Consider the following 18,083-nt stretch of genomic DNA (forward strand, 5'->3'; position numbering starts at 1 on the left):
AGTAGCCTAGTTGCAAGTGGCTTTGCCTTGCATGAGTAGGCACATATCTCAGTGTCTGCAGTGAACACCTTAACTGCTATGTAGACTAAACGTTTGCTTCAACCTGACCAGCCAGTTGTTTCCTTACATAAAATATTACATTGTAATCCAGAACCAGGATTACATTTGTTATTCACTGTGCCACTGTAATCAGAAACATGGAATTAGAAAAAGGATGTGGGAGGTATGCAGAGGATTATTAAATTGTTGTCAATTAATTACAGGAATTACTTGGCCAGTGGATGGGAGATACTTACAGGAGTGTCACATTGGATTATGACACTCCTTTTCCAGTGTTTTCCTGGCTGACCCATCCTCTTTCTGATGGGCACATTTCCTCTTCTCTTTAGACCTGAGCATGTGCCTGTCAGCTTGTTCTTATTGCTTGGTTTGTGAGCTGTTTTGTTCCTTTAAGGACATAGCACATCTACTCTGATTCATTATGTGTTGATTTAATAGTGTAACTCTCACTCTTACTTTGTTTCAAAATTATTCCCCATTGTAGACCTGAAGATATATATCTGTGAAATGCTTTGTAGCGTTTTATACATAAACCCCTTTTTAAAATTTCTTTTTTTAAGCATTTCACTCATTTTCACTTGGCACATTAGGAGTTTGCTGACAAAATTGGATTCTTTGACTCCGGAATATTTTTTAATTTGAAGTAATACCAAATAATTGGCTGGGTGAGTTTATTTAAATGCCTTATAGAATTTTTCCCATATTATTTTGAGATGACTGGTTTTTACCCATATTTTTCTATATAGTAGCTCTCTGTTGCCTCAGCTATTAATTTGGGTGTAATCTATGCAACAAAATTTTTAGAAAAACTATTTCTAAAATTGGGACTATAATATTGACTTTTTAAACACCTGTTTTTCTCTAGACATTGTATTTAACATGGAGCATGTATGGCATACAGGAAAACAAGGCTGCTTTGAAATGTCAACATAATTGTAATGGGCAGTTTGCCAAAGAAAGATTTGTTTGCTTTTGGCTTTATGAAACTTCCTGTAGAGCTTCTTGGTGAAGGTTCTCAGACTCAGGAGGCTGGAACGTCACACACATGCATTAGCTCCCTAACCTTGCCCAATGCCAGTCCTTTCCCCATGAATTTTGGATCCTGTGAAATGGCATTACATTTTCTTTTTTAATTTTCTTCTTTTTTTCTTTTTTCTTTTTTTTTTTTTTTTTTTTTTTTATATTTTTTTTTTTTTTTTTTTTTTTTTTTTTTTTTTTTTTTTGAGACAATGCCTTGTTCTGTCTCCCAGGCTAGAGTGTAGAGGCATGATCATAGCTCACTGCAGGCTGGAACTCCTGGGCTCAGGTGATCCTCCCGCCTCAGAATCCTGAGTAGCTAAGACTACAAAACTACACCGCCATGCCCAGCTAATTTTTAAATATTTGTAGAGATGAGGACTCACTCTGTTGCCCAGTCTGCTCTCAAACTACTTGGCCTCCCAAAGTACCAGGATTACATTTGTGATTCACTGTGCCAGCTACTTTTTTCTTTTTTTAAGAATATCTTATTTACAAACCACCTTTGAGGTGTTTTCAAAATGTAGACAGCCTCATATAGTCAAACATTAAGCAGAACTTTTTATTTTATGAAACTTTGGATTACTGGTTAAATTTGACATGTCAGTTTTCCAGGTCTTCATAGCATGGCATAATGTTCCTCATGTCACATGGGGCCTTTAGAAAATGAAGGTGACTCTGTCTTGCTGTGTTTTTAGTGCTCTGGATTAGCTTCCTCCCCACATCCCTCTCTTCTCTATGCATGCTTATTTTTAAAGCATCTGTGTTTTTTCAGGCCTCTTTCTCATACTGGCAAGGTAAGTTTATAAACGTCAGGTTTTCCCTCATTGTTCCCATTCCCCACTTCTAGGTGCTTCATCTCGGAAGGTGTGGGCTCTAAACAGGACTTATATGTCATTAGCCAGGTCTCTTAACAGTGTGGGGGCCTTGCAAGACAGCCAGCTCAGGCTGCCTCCTGCTTCCAGGGGCACCCAGTCCCAGGATACAGTGGGCACACCCATGGCAGCCTGTCCTTCGGGACTCTCAAATCCCACGACTGTGTTTTGCGCACCAAGTGAACACCTGATGTGTCTCCTGCTTCCTTCTATGAACCTGGGGTGAGGCAGGGCAATGGAGGGGAAAGAGCCAAGTTTTAATCCCAACTATACGCCGTCTTGAAATATCTCTTAAATGGAGCCATGTAGGCTCCACTGGTTTTGCCTGTAAAAAGAGAAAGATCAGGCTGGCAAACTCAAATGCCTCCAGGCCAGCCAAAGATTGAGGCCTAGAGTGCATACCCCACTCAAAGTGGTCAGCAGCTTGGCTTTATTATAATGGTGAGAGAATGTAGGCCTGGTGGTTCTATACCTTTTGACTTCTCAAGAGAAGCTGGAAGTCTGGGAAAAAGGTAATTAATTAAAACGTTAGCAATTAAGTCAGTATCTTAAGAAACACTGTACAAAACCAAGCAAAACATGTCTCTAAGCCAAATCATCTCCAGACCTTTAGCTAAGATGATGACTAAGGCCTGTCTAAATTAAATATTTTTAATGTCTGTTATTCCAACATTTTCTTGGAGGAAAACGTACAATGTCCTGGCTGCTGCCATTATTAGTGCTGAGAGGGCTGGGTGGTTGGGTTGAGAGACTTGGCTTGGCTGTCAGCAGGAGGTGCACAGTCCCTCTCTTCTCCTGCTGGGAAGGCTGAGAGATTGTGGGGCTGCTGTAAAATGCAAGCCATTGATAGCTCCGGCCCCAAAGCAGCTGCTGTCCACCATCTGGGTAGTGTCATTTCTGTGTAGAAGCAGTTGGAGCTGATGTTTTGGTCCGGCTCTGTACCCATCATGGGTACAGAGTGAAAATCAGGTGAAATGCAGGCAGCCTACAGACCTGTGAGCTTTAGAATAAATGCAGGTTACTTTAAGCCATTGATTTTTTTTAGTGGTTTGTTAATATAGCATAAATAGAAGTAGCTGACTGATACTGTAGTGTAGAGGAGGATGGTTACACATTGCTATAAAACAAGATATCAGCTTCTTTTTCAAAAAACAACCAAAGGGGATTCTCATCTTCTCACACAAATGTTTTCATTTATGTTCTAATTCTTCACTCCCATACTTTCCACACAGTTGGGATAAACCCTGAATTGCAGATTTAGATTCCTGTGTATACAGCTAATCAATACTTAGCACCCTCTTTAGAAAGGTATGGCTTTCCTTAAGCCAACCCCAGAGAGGATCTCAGTACCCCAGACTGAATATTTCATACATCTGAAATGACATCTGGAAAAATACGCAAGCTCTTTTTCAGAATCAAAAACAAAGAGTTGTAATCTCCTGAATTCAACAGAGATTGCTAAGAGCCTACTCTCTGCTGGTATCTGTGCTAGATGCTACATAGAATTTGCACAGTTGATATTTGTTCTGTTCCTGCTGTCTGTCATGTGCTATGGTCAAATTCAGGGCCTTTAAGGAATATACTAGTTAGTGGGAGAGGCAGCGAAGTGGATAATTAAGGCCCAGTGTGGGAAGCAGTGCCATAAATGGCACATCCACGGTCTTAGGGGAGCTTGGGGGAAATGCATCTGACACTTCCTGGAGGTTGGCATATGGGGAGCATTCAGAAAACCCTCTCTGAGGGAACTCATACCATACTTCAGCTTTCTGAAGGATATGATTAGGATGAAATCCAATAACCAGACAGTAGAAAGTGGCTTTAAGGAATGATCCTTCTCTTTACTCATTAAAAGGAAGTGCTCATTCTCTCTCAATGAGTGCCAGAATCACATGGCTCAGGTATTCGGCATTAACCAAGATCCACATATGATATTGGTGCATATGCATACCAAAAATTCATAACTTTATTGCATATGCATATGAAAATTCCATGACACCTTTTCTGCACTTTGTCAGCTCTCTTGGTGTTGCCTCAAGAACCTGCAGCCTCTGGCTTTCCTGGGCAGGCAGCTTTACTCCAGTCTGTAGGGTTCCAGCACCTAGGCTAGCCAGTCCCACACCCAGTTTTTGTGTCATCCATCACGATTCGAATGAAATGCCATATCCAGGAATGTGTAATCTGGCTTTAAGAAAGGCTACCTTGGCCAGATGAAGTAACTAGAAATGTAGTAGAGTTAACCCACTGTTAGGAGGATTTTGACAGGTGGCAATAGGCAACAAGAAGCAGCTGGGTAGATGTAGTCCTCCCCCTGTTGCCCCCCACGCTCTCCACCCCAGACTGCTCTGAGGCATGATTTCTCCATTTCACCCATCTCAAAATGCATCACCTAGCTGAATGTGCCTGTCTGCCCTTAACTTGCTGTGTCGCTTCAAGCCTCATGAAGAAGCTAGTGCAGTGCTTCTCGCTCTTGTATATAATCCCACAGGGAGAGGTCCTACAGAAAAGGAAACTAGGCTGTTTGACCACCACACTTTTTTTTGATGTCTTCGTCCCGTCCATAAGCAGATCAGATTACCATATTTCAATTACTCATCTTTTATTTTTATTATAAAAGCACCCTCTGGTGTTGAGGGGTCTGCATCTCTGTATAGGACTATACCTTCTGCGATTATTGTTCAGGTGGCTTGCATGGTGCTAAACTTTTTGGAGTGTGTGCACTTCTTTTCCAAGAAGAGGCGTAGAAACATGCTTGTTCATTAAGAGGATGGGGAAATGCTAACTTTAGTTTATTAGGTACTTCTGATGGAAAGAAGTTCCTCCTTAGGAAGTAAGGATTTTTGTGTGATTTTTGTTTTGTTTTTGTTTTTTGTTTGAGGCAGTGTCTTACTCTGTTACCCAGGCTGGAGTCCAGTATGATCATAGCTCACCATAACCTCAACTCCTGGGCTCAAGCGGAACTCCTACCCCACTCCTGAGTGGTTAGGACTATAGGCATGTGCTGCCATGTGCTGCTAATTTTTGTTTTTTCTTTTTTATATGGACAGGATCTTGCTATATTACCCAGGCTTGGAAATAAGCTTTTTATAGCTAATTTACACGTTCTGCTTACATGCTCCAGGAAAGCATTCAGTAAATGATTTTCTAGCCCATGCATAATTATACGTACAGGACTGTGGAGGTTTTCTCCCTGGCACAGCAAGATAATGGGCATGATTCATTCACCAAGTGGCTTACCCCAGGTCATCAGGAACACCTTTCAGTTGCAGTTAACATGCTGTTTTCACCCTTTCCTATAGTCAGTTTGCTTCTTCTCTGTTGCCATTCTTTGCTAAATCAGCTATTTTGTAGGAGTATTACTCTAAAACATTAAGTGTTACTTCTCATTTCTCTTTCTCTTTATGTCTTCATGAAAACATAAATCAGTCAAGGTACTCTGTTGTTCAGTTAGAGAAATTGTTCCACTGTGGAGAGGGTAGCACAGTTGTATTTGATCAGCTCAGATTTAACTTGGTGTCTCTCTTTTATTTCTCAAAGGTGTCCTCTCTTTAGGGATGGTGAGGTTGGAAGAAGGCTCCTGTAACCCTCCTCCAGGATGAACCACCTGCCAGAAAACATGGAGAATGCTCTCACTGGGAGCCAGAGCTCCCATGCTTCTCTGCGAGACATCCATTCCATCAACCCCACACAACTCATGGCCAGAATTGAGTCCTATGAAGGAAGGGAAAAGAAAGGCATATCTGATGTCAGGAGGACTTTCTGTTTGTTTGTCACCTTTGACCTCTTATTTGTAACATTACTGTGGATAATAGAATTAAATGTAAGTTGGTGATTCTTTCATGACTTTTTAAGAAATGTTTCCAGAGACAACAGGGTTTTTTTGTTTGTTTGTTTTTCTTGTCATTTATCTCATTTAGTAATTTCCATCTTGGACCTTTCTTATTCTTTAATTTATTGTTTAAGGTAAATGTGGTCAGTTTAAAAATCATGTTTTCTGAGATTTTGAAATTTAAATTCCTGGCGTTTTGCTCTGTAACAGGAGTTGACAAACTATAGGCTGTGAGACAAATTCAGTAGGCCTGTTTTAATAAAGCTTTATTGGAATACAGCCAGGCCTGTCTGTTTACATATTGTTTATGGCAGGCTTTTGCACTGGTAGTTGCAGTTGAATAGTTGTGACAGAGACCCTCTGACCCACAAAGGCAAAAACATTTGTTCTCTAGTCTTTTTCAGAAAAAGTTTGCCCATCCTTCTGCCAGAAAAATGTAGAAGAATGCTTTTGGAATAAATTTTGGGTGTTTCATGTACTTTTCTAATTCCCACGTTTAAAATTTTGCATATGTTTGTTCTTTACTTTCTTGCAAAGAGATTACTTCCTTATATTTCATCAGAAAAGTTGTCCTGGAGGCATTTGGAGGTTTATGCAGTTATTCTGTATTACCAACTAATTGTTTAGACCAGTACTGTCCAATAGAAATATAATGCAACTTATTATATATGTAATTTAAAATTATCTAGTTGCCACATTAATAAAAATCAAAATAAACAGATGAAACTCATTTTAATAATATTTTTATGTAACCCAGTATATGTGTTTTCTTCCCAAAGCCTTTGGTCTGATTGTTTACATTCCTTACCAACAAATAGGTGAACTCCTCCCGAAGTTTTTCCTCACAGGCAAAAAGTATCTGCTTTCCTATTTTCAGCAGTTCATTTATTTCCAGGAAATGCTTGCTATGACCTAGTTAGTAATAATTATTACCTATTGTTTATTTTTAGGGGGTTAGTCTTTGCGAGGCACAGTACTAGATGCTTTATGAGAATTTATTACAATACAGAAGATATGAAAAGATGCTGAGATTCCTGTTTGAAAATTATTTTAAAATTTGCCTTTTAACAGCAAGAAGCAACATCTTAATCTAAATTTTGATTAGGATTCTAATACATAGCAGTCATTTCAATTCTAGACTCTAATCTCTTAACAATTAGGGTCATTGAATCTCATTTAACTTCATCATGAATACTAATAGAGGAATAAAACTCATTATGAAAGTAGACAGTTACATTAGAAAATAATATTTGTCCCATAATTAGAGTGACATGGAACATGAGTCCACTGTTATGCTTCTATTAACAGATTTTTCTTCTGTTAATTTTGCACTGTGGGAATACCTACATTTTGTTTATAACCAGACAGGACATTGATATGACATAGTAATTTAGAGTCTCTTTTTACTGTTTGTTTCATATGTGCACGTTAAAGAAAACAATTAATGTATATTTTAGAGGAGTAATATGTTTTCAAAACTATAGCTATATAATGAGAGATGAAAAGGAAATGCATCTTTTAACAGTAAACACAGCGGCAGTTTTAAGGGGGCACACTTAAAAATTATTTTATCGCCAACTCCAAGTCCAGGCATTCATTGCTTTGGCTGCATATATTACTGTGTGCCTTTAAAATGGGAAGTCATGGGACAGAACTGTGGTGGGGTTCATGGGATCACACTTCTCATTTCCTTCCTTTCTGTTTTCTTCAGGGAAGTAGAAATGAAGTAGGCTGCCCCCTGTTCTTGTTCACAGACAAGTTATATATTTACATCTGCATGCAACATGTTATACATGAAAAATCATCAGGCCTAGCAATTTTGAAATGTGTTTTTATCCTCACTTTCCCACCAATTACTAGGTGCCCCAGTTGTAAAATTAAAAGGTTGGAAAAGGGTATACGATCTTTAAGCAAGAACATCTTAACTTTTTTTAGTATGATTGTTTTTCAACGTCCAATTTCTAGTTCTGTTTGTTTTGAATTGTCATCTTGACTTGGCATTTTCACTTCATACAGTAGCATTCATTTTGTTTTGTTGTCTTGCTGTAAATCTCTAATCGTTCAAATCCATTTTTTTTAACATGTCTTTACATTTACCGAGTACCAGAGAACAGGTTTCTAATTCAGGTGTTGTAAGCTCTACCAAAAAAAACTATATGGGATTTAGAGTTTAGCTGAATAAATATGGCACATAATCTTATACTGCCTTGTGATGTAGTCTTTAAAAGAAGAAAGAAAATGTCATAAAGGCTGCTAGGCCTTTATAATATGGGTAGCCAGCTGTTCTCTGCCATTATAACAATAACCAAAGTACTTTGTCTTCATGTATGGCTTCCGCCTTAGTCAGCCACTTTCCTTCCTTGCTCCAGGGACCTGACTGGCACCATCCGGCCTCAAGTGCAGGGCTCCTGTGAGCCGAAGAAGCCTAACACCACCTTAGTTCATTTTCCTTCTGGAAGATCTTAGGGCTGCTGATCTCTTTTTGGTCAGTCAAGAGGATGGTTTTGATTCCATCCAAGGCCTCTTGGTCCACATTTGAGTAGACTGATTTCCCAAGTTGGATGTGGAATTAATCATGGCTTGGGTTCCTTGAGGACTCTGTTCCCTCCGCAGACTCTCTCCTAGACTCTGTAGACAGTATCAACAGGGATCAAAGTAGTGACAGTCAAAAGGAAGTTGATTTTCTTTTTAGCTTTTGATACTCGATTGAGACTATGGTTCAGAAAAAAAGCCTTTTTCAGTGCTTAGTGACATCTTTCTTCTTATTTTCTAACTGGTATACTAGAAAATGTCAGAATCCTCCTAATTTGACTTATAGCTGTCATGACCAGGTCTTTGGCCTTAGGCAAGCTGTTTAATAAGTTCTCTGGGCCTTGGTTTTTCCATCAGTTCAGTAAACTAATACTGGTCTTGCCTTCCTTGTGTGTCCATGTGAAGATCAAATGGAAAGATGTACACAGCAGGCCCTTTGAAGATACAAAGGTGTGCACAATTAGAAGTTATGTAGTTTATTATTAACTAAAATAAATTTAACCCAGAAAGAGGAAAAAAATGCTGGTTGCCATTTTCTCACTATTGTTACATTTAAGTTTCAGGTACTTATTACCCTGCTAATTCTGATTCTATTACTTCATTTCTACTATGCTCCATAAATTGTGATGACCAAGTATAATAGAAATTCAGATAAGGGAGATCAGTGGCTTGGACTGTTTGAAGGAGTGAATGGAACAGATGGACTGTGAATTGGGTTTGGAAGGACAGGTAGCAGTGAAGATGGGAGGATGATCTGGGAAGGATGATCCTTCAGTTTGGGAGCTTCAGGAGAGGGTTTGGAGATCATGGTGCATGGAAGTACTGATGCAAGAGTGTGTGCTTATGCATGGGGAGTGTGCGCTCAAGTGTGTGTATTTGGAGGGGACAGGAACAGAGGCCGAGAAAATACTAGCCTGGCCAGAAAGTAAGGTACCTGCTGGAAATGAAATTGTATAGATAGGCTGGTGCTAGGTTATTCAAGTTATTAAAAGGGATATAGAAGGATTTGTATTTACTGCAATGGTGAGCTGTAGGTTCTGGAACAGATTGGAACACATGATTTTGAGATTTTTTTCAGAAGTCAGTGACACAATCTACATCACAGCCTTTTTGACCTTTCCAGTTGGATGTCTGATTTAACATGCTTCCCTCAACACATACACACACCTGCTTTCCCCCTTCTTCATCAGTAAGCCAACACAGAGACTTGGGCCAAAAGTCAAAACACATTTTTGATTTGCTTGTTTGTTTCGTATTTTTCATGCTTCATATCCAGTCTAAAAGTAGGTCCTGTCAAATCTGCCTCTAAAATATATTCAAAATATGACCACTTCTCTTCATTTACACTGTTTCCAGCCTCCACCAAGCCTCATGTATCACTCATCCAGACTGCACTCCGGACTGGTTGCCTGCCTCCACTCACCCTGCAATCCATTCATCTCACAGTAGTTAGGGTAATCTGCGAAAAACAAAAGTCAGATCATGTCACGATCTGTAACAAGTCTTCACTGGCAGGCCATGGCATTTAGAATAAAATCCAAATGTTGTACCTTGGCTTGCAGAGCCCCCAGAAGCCTCTCAGACTTCTTCCCGCCCTCTGTTCCTGGCTCTCCGAGGAGCAGCACACTTGCCTCCTTCTGTTCTCAGACAGGAATAAACTTCTTTCTATCTTGGGACTCTTCTACTGGTTGTTTCTTCTATATGAAATGATTAATTTCCTTTATCTTTTTGTAGAAATCAACTTCTTATCTTGCCAGTATCAATTTAAATGTCTTCATTATTCTGTCACAATAACCTGCTTCTATTTTCTGTGTAGCATTTATTTTCTTATTTGCTCGCTCTCTCACCTTGTCAGAATATAATCTCCATGAAGACAGATGTTATTTTGTTTACTGAAGGGTTTCCTATATTTAGAACAGTGCCTGGTGCATAATAGATGCTCAGCAAATATTTGGGGAATGGATAGAGATCACTGTGGCAGTGGTGTGCAGGCTGGACAGATAGGCAATAAGAACACAAGGTGGTGAGAATAGGAAGGAAAGAACTAACCTGAGAGTCACTAAAGGAAGGAGTGTGAGAAGACTTATTGATAGGCTGATTTTTTTCATTCCCAGTATGTCTTTAGATGACTATAAAGTTTCCGGCGATGAAACCTAGAAGAGTAGTATCAGAACTGACTGGGAAGAGATTTTGTATGAAACTAAACTAGTCTATTTAAGACATCTTGAGCTAGAGACAAAAATTTTGAAATGAGGATTTAGAGTATCAGTTAGGACTAGAGATATAAATTTTAGATAATGTCTATTTAAAGGCAACTCAAAATCAGAGTATTTTAAGGTATGCAGATATCAGAGAAAAGCTGTGGGCTATTTGTTGCAAAACTGTATTGGCAGCTTTGATTCCTGTTCTCCCAGGAATAGAAAGGGGAGGTCTCTCTGTGGTAGAGAGCCCCTCTTTGCTAATCTGCTTGGAATACTTATTCTGTTAATATTCTGGATATTGGCAAGTTTCCTGAGTCTGGAGACACAGTAATGAGACTAGGTGATTGGGTGTCTGTCAATCATTATTCCTCCTTCCTTCCAGGTTTTCAATTCTATTCATTTGTAATGGTCTATTGCCAAGTGGGTCTACAAATGTTTTGTGCTAATTACACAGAAATGTAGACCTGTGTAAGGGATTTTAGGGAAAAGGATAGTATTTATGGTATGCTTTCATTTGCATAACAAATACAAATACATGAAAAGATATCTAAGCCAAGAATACCCTTCCCTTGTGGCAACTTTCATTCAAATTTGAACCTGGCAAAGTTGTTCCTAATTTCTGTTTTCCCTCTTACCCAGATCGCTAGTTAACTGTCCTTCCTTTGTCCTTTTTCAGACCCTCTGCATTTGTTTGCCAGGACCTTGCTCTGAATTGGAAATTTGAATTTATTTTTACACGTCTTGCTCCCTCTGATTAGGCTAATCCAGGGCCCCAAGAGTTACTCTGCTCGGGTGCTGCATTAGCTGCCGACATATGTCCCCTTACTTGATTTTTTTAAAATAGTTTAAATTTTTAAAAAACAGAATTTTTTTAAAAAATAGTTTAATTTGTCAAATTTTGAACTCGATAATTTAAAATTTATTTTGACGGTAGAATTGGGAGAGGACAGAAAGTTGTATCAGGCTTGAGTTTCATTATTTACTGTAACTTTCTCACTTAGGATTCAGGTCTAGTACTGTCTTTATTTTGTTATCTATTCATGTTAAAAATATTTAAATTGATAAAAGTGCAGAATCTTTAAATGCCAGGAAAAATAAAAATGAGAAACCACAGAGAATGTTTACAGTTCTACCCTATGTCATGCTAGTGGCCATCACTGATGTTTGGCAGGAGGTCAGGGGAGGCTTGGCCTTCCGGAACATAAGACTATGGAGAGTGATCAGAAAGTGAGGGAGTCCTGGATGAAGGTGAATCGCCTTCTCTAAAAATATGCATTTGTATGATGGAAGACTTTATCTTAGAAGGGAAAAAATAATTTTCTTACCATTTGCCCAAATATGAACTACAGAAGTCATTATTTTTCACTATACATTTATATCTGTTGAATGAATGAATTCACAATTGAGGAATCAGAAAGTGCTATCCAGCCCTTTTCTATTAAAATTGTGAGAGTTGTTTTCTTCCGTATTTTAACATTTCTGGGTTCTGAGAAGATAGGAAAGTTGGAGAGGAAATCTTAACCCTTGTTTTATTTCCACGCATAAACCTCTCCTTGTTTTTTCTTCTTACTCTCCTTTCTAGGTGAATGGAGGCATTGAGAATACGTTAGAGAAAGAGGTGGTGCAGTATGACTACTACTCTTCATATTTTGATATATTTGTAAGTATTTTTTATGTTTCATTTGAGATGTAATAAAACTGATCCAAAAGGCAGACTTCTTCTAAATGGACTTCAAATTCTATGCTTTTTTTTTTTTCTTGTTTTGAACACTGACCATATTTTCCTTTTAATTCCCCACCCATTCAATGTTCTCTCTCTCTTACTAAGGAATTGTCTGGTCATCTCAAGAAAATAAAAGATTAATGACAGATAAGAGAGGGCAGCAGAAGGAGCCATTCCTATTTTCTTGGTGAAGAGCCTTTCTTCTTTCAAATGGCTGAAATAGAACCCATGGACATATCTAGTCACTGAAAGGAAAATTAACCTATTAATGCTACCCTTTTTCTTGCCTTGTTCTTTCTTTCATAACGGGAGATTAATGTGAAACCTAATTTGCTCTTACATTAAGTTCTAGTGCAGGGATTCCCAAATGCCGGTTTACAGACTAGTCTCCAGCTAAATCACAATAAGGAAGACAGTCTGGTGAGTTCCTCATAAAGCTATGTCATGTATATGTATATATTTTAAAACATCTCCTTATTGTTTTCAGCTTTTGGCAGTTTTTCGATTTAAAGTATTAATACTTGCATACGCTGTGTGCAGACTGCGCCATTGGTGGGCAATAGCGGTGAGTATGCCCTGTGTGAGTGGGTCGTCTCCTCCAGTGCTCGTGGCTGGTTCCTGCTCTCAACAGGCCTGGGCTGGGAGAAGATAGGGTTGTAATGTGGGTGGAATCCTGCTAGCTTTCCTGAGTCCCATTTCCTCCATACTTAAGTAGGTTTAAAACTCCAGGGTTTCTTTCCAGTGTTAATGAGTAACTGGATTTGTCTCTTTGTGCTGAGCCAAATGAGGAATCTAGAAGCCCAACACCAAGCCACCCTCTACCTCATTTTGTAAGAGATGGGAGTAGTACCTCTGTCACAAAGATATTTGGAAAATGTCTCATTTGGTTAAAAATGCTTAGTGATTGTTTTCATGACATGGTCCATACGTATGTAGGTAATAGCCTTACCCCCTCCTTCTTCCCTCTGACCCCCATCTTGGAGGGACGAGCTCTCACTCTTTCTGTTGTTGCCTTGGGCTTCTCAAGGACAAAGACCTTTTTACTCCTCTGTTTCTTTGCATCTAGCACAGAGGGCTTTGGTACCCTCAATAAATATTTAGAGATTGATAGAAGAATTACTAGCAATTCTGCCTGACAGACGTCTGAATATTCGCCTTTGTAAAGCTTTAGTAAGTCAGTTATGTGGGAAGGAAATGTTGAGCTCCTCAGACTAGAGGAAACTGCTTAGAAATAACCTGCAGTTCTGCCGTTAGAGGGTGAGACCTCGGGTCTGGGTGGCCCAGGCCTGGGTTTGTCCAGCTGGGAATAGAACTTGTGCTGCCCTCCTGAGTCCACCAGGGGCACACGTCAGCCTGGGCCATCTCTTCTGAGCATTCGCAGAATCACGGGGCAGAGATCAGACTGTCTGTTAATCTGGAAGCTCTCATTTCATGGATGTAGGCTGACAGTCTTGGCCAGACTTGATTCCCTTTCCTGAATACTGAGTACTCTCTTGCTGATATCATCATAGCTTTTGATGATTGTACCCTCCCATTTTTCTACATTTTCTACAACAAACTGCTTTGGAATATTGTATTCCTGAGTCCCCATATGTATGCTAGTATTTGTCAGACCATCCCTCTCAATGTTTGCTTTAGAAACGTGTTTAACGTACGGATATTCAGTGAGAGCTGTAAGACAGTGTCTTCAATACCTGCTTTCAGATTATCTGAAGAATAAGTCTAATTTAGCAAATCCGTTTTATTGCTTCTGATTCTTGTTTAAAAAAACATTTGCAGAGAAGAATCTAGAAGCTGAAAGGAGGAGAAGTCAGCTGGAATCTAAAGAGTGCTTAGTGTCAGCATGTAAAGTTAATTAGTGTCAGAATGTAAAATGCTAAACCGCCTCCTCTCCCAAGCAGCTTACTCTGGTGTGTGTGTGTGTGTGTGTGTGTGTGTGTGTGTGCGCTGCAACTTTGTTAATACTTACTGAGCAAGATACTTGGTGCTCCCTGTCCTCCCTTCTGTCAATCAAGCTACTATTGGTATTCATTTTGGTCAGGTTTCATCCTGCTAAAAATATTAGTTGAAGGACACAGTGATAAGACTCAGGTGTTATGAGATCTCTGGGCTTCATAACCCCTGGGGAGACCCCACCTACGCATTTTACCAGTCTGTTTTCATACACTTGTAAAGGCTTTGGAATTGTACCTTCTGGTGGATAAAACAGTTACCCAGCACACCAGCCTACCGAAATGTGGAAGAAGACATGCAGCCATTTGGGATTGTGTCACATAGAAGTCTGTTTTGCCCCAGTGTGGGTCTTGGGGATAGAGACTGAGTGATATGGGAAGGCGCAGGGCTAGACACAGGTTTTTAAGCATTGCCTGCTCCTAGCTCAGATGGGTCTCTTGAGAAGTGGGAGGTGCCTTCACAGTGTGAGATGCCTAATGTGAACAGTGCTGGATCATGTGTCTTGCAGTTGACGACGGCAGTGACCAGTGCCTTTTTACTAGCAAAAGTGATCCTTTCAAAGGTATGACCTACCACTTTTTCTATATAGTTACCATCTTCAGTGATGAAGCCTTGTTGTCCAGTGTGAGTTTGTGGTAACCTCATTTCCCTTTCCTGGTCATATCTTTTCTTCCAGCTTTTCTCTCAAGGGGCTTTTGGCTATGTGCTGCCCATCATTTCATTCATCCTTGCCTGGATTGAGACGTGGTTCCTAGATTTCAAAGTGTTACCTCAAGAAGCAGAAGAAGAAAACAGTAAGTTCCTCTCAAAATCAGTCTCCTGAGCCTGGCTGAGTATCAGGCTGGGAGGAAGAGATGTGGTGTGTTGATGTGAATGGAGCTACCGATGGGTGGAGTTAGGCAGTGGTGGGGTCTCCATTCTTTAGTGGCTACAGCAGAAATTGATACAAGGGTTGGGTGGATGAAAGGATAAGTAATAGAAATCATCTCCCCTCTCTAGCTGTTGGGCCAGGCTTCACTGGGAAGAAAATGTGAACACTGGTGAAGAGGGCATTGAAGCAATAACAAAAACTAGCCAGCACCTCTTTCTCCCCAGACACCTTGTTCTTTTCTTCCCATTAGCAATAGGCAGGACACTAAGAATTTGGTGCATGTACATAGAACTGTACTGTTGAGGGGCAGAGAAAATAAAACTAATTTTAAGTGTGTGGAGGCAACTATTGTAAATACAAGCCAGTGGTTCTCCAGTCTCCCATGGTGATCCATGTATTAGTTGGTGGCTTCAGGTGGTCCACAGTTAGAACAGTTAAATGCCTAGGGCTGGAGATGATTGGTGGGTTTAGGATGAAGGTTATTCACAGGAGGATGACAGCAAGCGAGAGCGATGCTCAGCCTTTTACCATCCTCTGAGTAGCTGAGTCATAGCTAGCGTGGTGTACTCATGAGACCTGCCAAAGCTGCTATAATCTCATCGTGGCTTTGAGTATCCCAGAATATTAACTAGGAAGGCCAAATGATTGATTGAGCTTTATGGTAAATTAATGAGCTGGAATTCTTCTCCATATAATGTCCTTAATGGAAGCCTACATGCCCCACCCACCTATCTTAAAGGTGAAATGATCAAAGCTCATTTCAGACACCCATGCAACTTTAAGACGTGCTGTTTTTACACTTTTTCCAGCCACCTGGCTGAATTTGCCCTGCCTCATAGGAAAAGTATCTTACAGAAAGTTAAGCATGACTATAACTTCAAAAAAATCAGGATGCAAAACAATCTTGTAAATGGTTTTATTGGAAAATCTCATTTACATAGAATAAATATATAAGAAAAGAATTGTAATTCAAGAGCAGATTTTAAAAACACATTAATCAGACCGAGGTGTATCTTCTATCCTCTGCCCTCTATTCCTTTGTGAAAGTGTATTACGGAGAAGGTATAAGTAAAGGCAATCAAAGTCTTTAAATTGTATGTAAATATGGAACTGAACTTTACTGAAAACATATCAACTATTACTATGATTGAGGTTTGAATGGCTATGGGATTAAACCACATCCAAAGTGACTAATAAAGCAGAAGATACAATTAATGAAAATCTTGGAATAGTACTTCTTTTCATTGCCCGTAGCACGTATGACGCACATACCTGGCATCTGCTGTTTGGCCTGGTGCTCCTTCCTACTTTATCTTAAGGTTAACTCAGCTTTCAGTCAGAAGAACTTAAGTTTTGATGGCCTTTCATGTGTTAGGGTTCCTCAGCTGTCGGCGTCCTGCTTTCTTCCCCTTCCTTTGTTTTTTAAGACACTTTTTTCCTTTGAAACATTCTTGTTGCACAAATATTTCTTTGTCATCTTAATTGTTCTTTATATATTTATAAAAGGCCATCCCTGTATTGTACTTTACAGCTGACATATCTCACCAGTTGTAGCCCCCAGACCATTTGTAGGAGCTGACTGTGTTTTTTATTTTACTTTGTGTTTTGGTTTTGATATTGTGCTTTTTTTGTAGGAAGGTGGGTATTCACAAGGGAAAGATGTAAATACTGAGTTAACATGAGGCTATTTATTTATTCTGAGACAGAGTCTCACTTTGTCACCCAGGCTAAAGTGCAGTGGCACAATCACAGCTCACTGCAGCCTCGACTTACAGGACTCAAGCAATCCGCCCAGTAGCCTCTTCACTAGCTGGGACTACAGGCATGCACTACCATAGTTGGCTAATTTTAAAAATTTTTTTATAGAGACAGGGTCTTGCTGTATTGCCCAGGCTGATCTCAAACTCCTGGGCTCAAGCGATCCTCCATCCTCAACCTCCCAAAGTGCTGCCATTACAGGTGTGAGCCACCATGCCCAGCCTCATGAGACAATTATTTAAACTGCCTGGTTATCTGTCCTTACAGTATTGTTTGTCATTTGTTAATGAAACTTACTGTTTGCTTGAAAACTTTTTTAAGTACCTCTTTTTCTAAAAGTATTTCGTTATAATAATAATACCATTTTATTTTACTTAATCTTGCCAAGAAACTACCAGAAAGGTGACCTCATTCCCAACATCTGAATTTCTTCTTTTCCAGGACTCCTGATAGTTCAGGATGCTTCAGAGAGGGAAGCACTTATACCTAGTGGTCTTTCTGATGGTCAGTTTTATTCCCCTCCTGAATCTGAAGCAGGTAAAAAACTTGAATATTATCTATGCTTGTATCTCTCAAAGGCTCTGCTCTTCCTCCCTTTCCCTACCCCCTCTATTTCTCAATACACTTAGCTAACATCTAACATGCCAGGAATTCGGAATATGAAAATAGGTGAAAATAGGTGAGGCACAGTCTCACATGAGACCAGCAGTAAGACATAGAGTTGTAAAAATAAATGTCAGGGAAGAGTGATTAGACACCATGGTTTGTGGTATGTATCTTAGAAGACACACAGATAATGGGAAGGGCCTTAGTGCTCTCATAATTCTTGTTCATCACCAAAGCAGCCTCCCTCTAGGACTCCTGTGTCTGAGAATGGCAGCACTGTTCACCCAGTTGCCCAGATCAAACACCAGAGCCTCACTGCTGGCTCCACCCCTTTCTTATAGCTCACATCTCATCATTCACAAAGCTGTATCCATCCTCTCTCCCTTATTTCTGCCTCCATTTTCTCATTCAAATCCTACCACTTCTTAACAGCTCCAACCTCATTTTAGCATTACTTTCTGCTGTTTCTGCAGCAGCCCTGGTCTCCCTGCCTCCGGTTTTGTCTTTCACTTACCAGCAACCAGAGTGCTCTGTTAAAAATAACAATCACACTCAACAACAAAAATAAGCAACCTGATGAAAATATATGCAAAGGTTTTGATAGACATTTCTCCAAAGAAGATATACAGATGGCCAATAAGCACATAAACGATGCTTAACT

General features: G+C 39.7%; 1 protein-coding gene across 2 annotated transcripts in view; it reads left to right on the forward strand.

Moving 5' to 3' along the window:
- STARD3NL (STARD3 N-terminal like) overlaps positions 1 to 18,083 on the forward strand; it is a 48,237-nt gene that overhangs the window by 19,933 nt on the left and 10,221 nt on the right. The window contains exons 2-7 of one of the 2 annotated variants that reach the window (XM_017519459.1): positions 5,487 to 5,769; positions 12,094 to 12,171; positions 12,722 to 12,799; positions 14,696 to 14,749; positions 14,864 to 14,981; positions 17,258 to 17,353. In XM_017519459.1, the coding sequence (XP_017374948.1) occupies positions 5,545 to 5,769; positions 12,094 to 12,171; positions 12,722 to 12,799; positions 14,696 to 14,749; positions 14,864 to 14,981; positions 17,258 to 17,353 (649 nt within the window). In that variant the 5' untranslated portion in view covers positions 5,487 to 5,544. The remainder of the gene's footprint in view (positions 1 to 5,486; positions 5,770 to 12,093; positions 12,172 to 12,721; positions 12,800 to 14,695; positions 14,750 to 14,863; positions 14,982 to 17,257; positions 17,354 to 18,083) is intronic. The other variant, XM_017519461.1, reaches the window with a different exon arrangement.

This window comes from Cebus imitator, unplaced genomic scaffold, assembly GCF_001604975.1.
Source record: "Cebus imitator isolate Cc_AM_T3 unplaced genomic scaffold, Cebus_imitator-1.0 Scaffold749, whole genome shotgun sequence".
NCBI classification, from domain to species: domain Eukaryota; kingdom Metazoa; phylum Chordata; class Mammalia; order Primates; family Cebidae; genus Cebus; species Cebus imitator.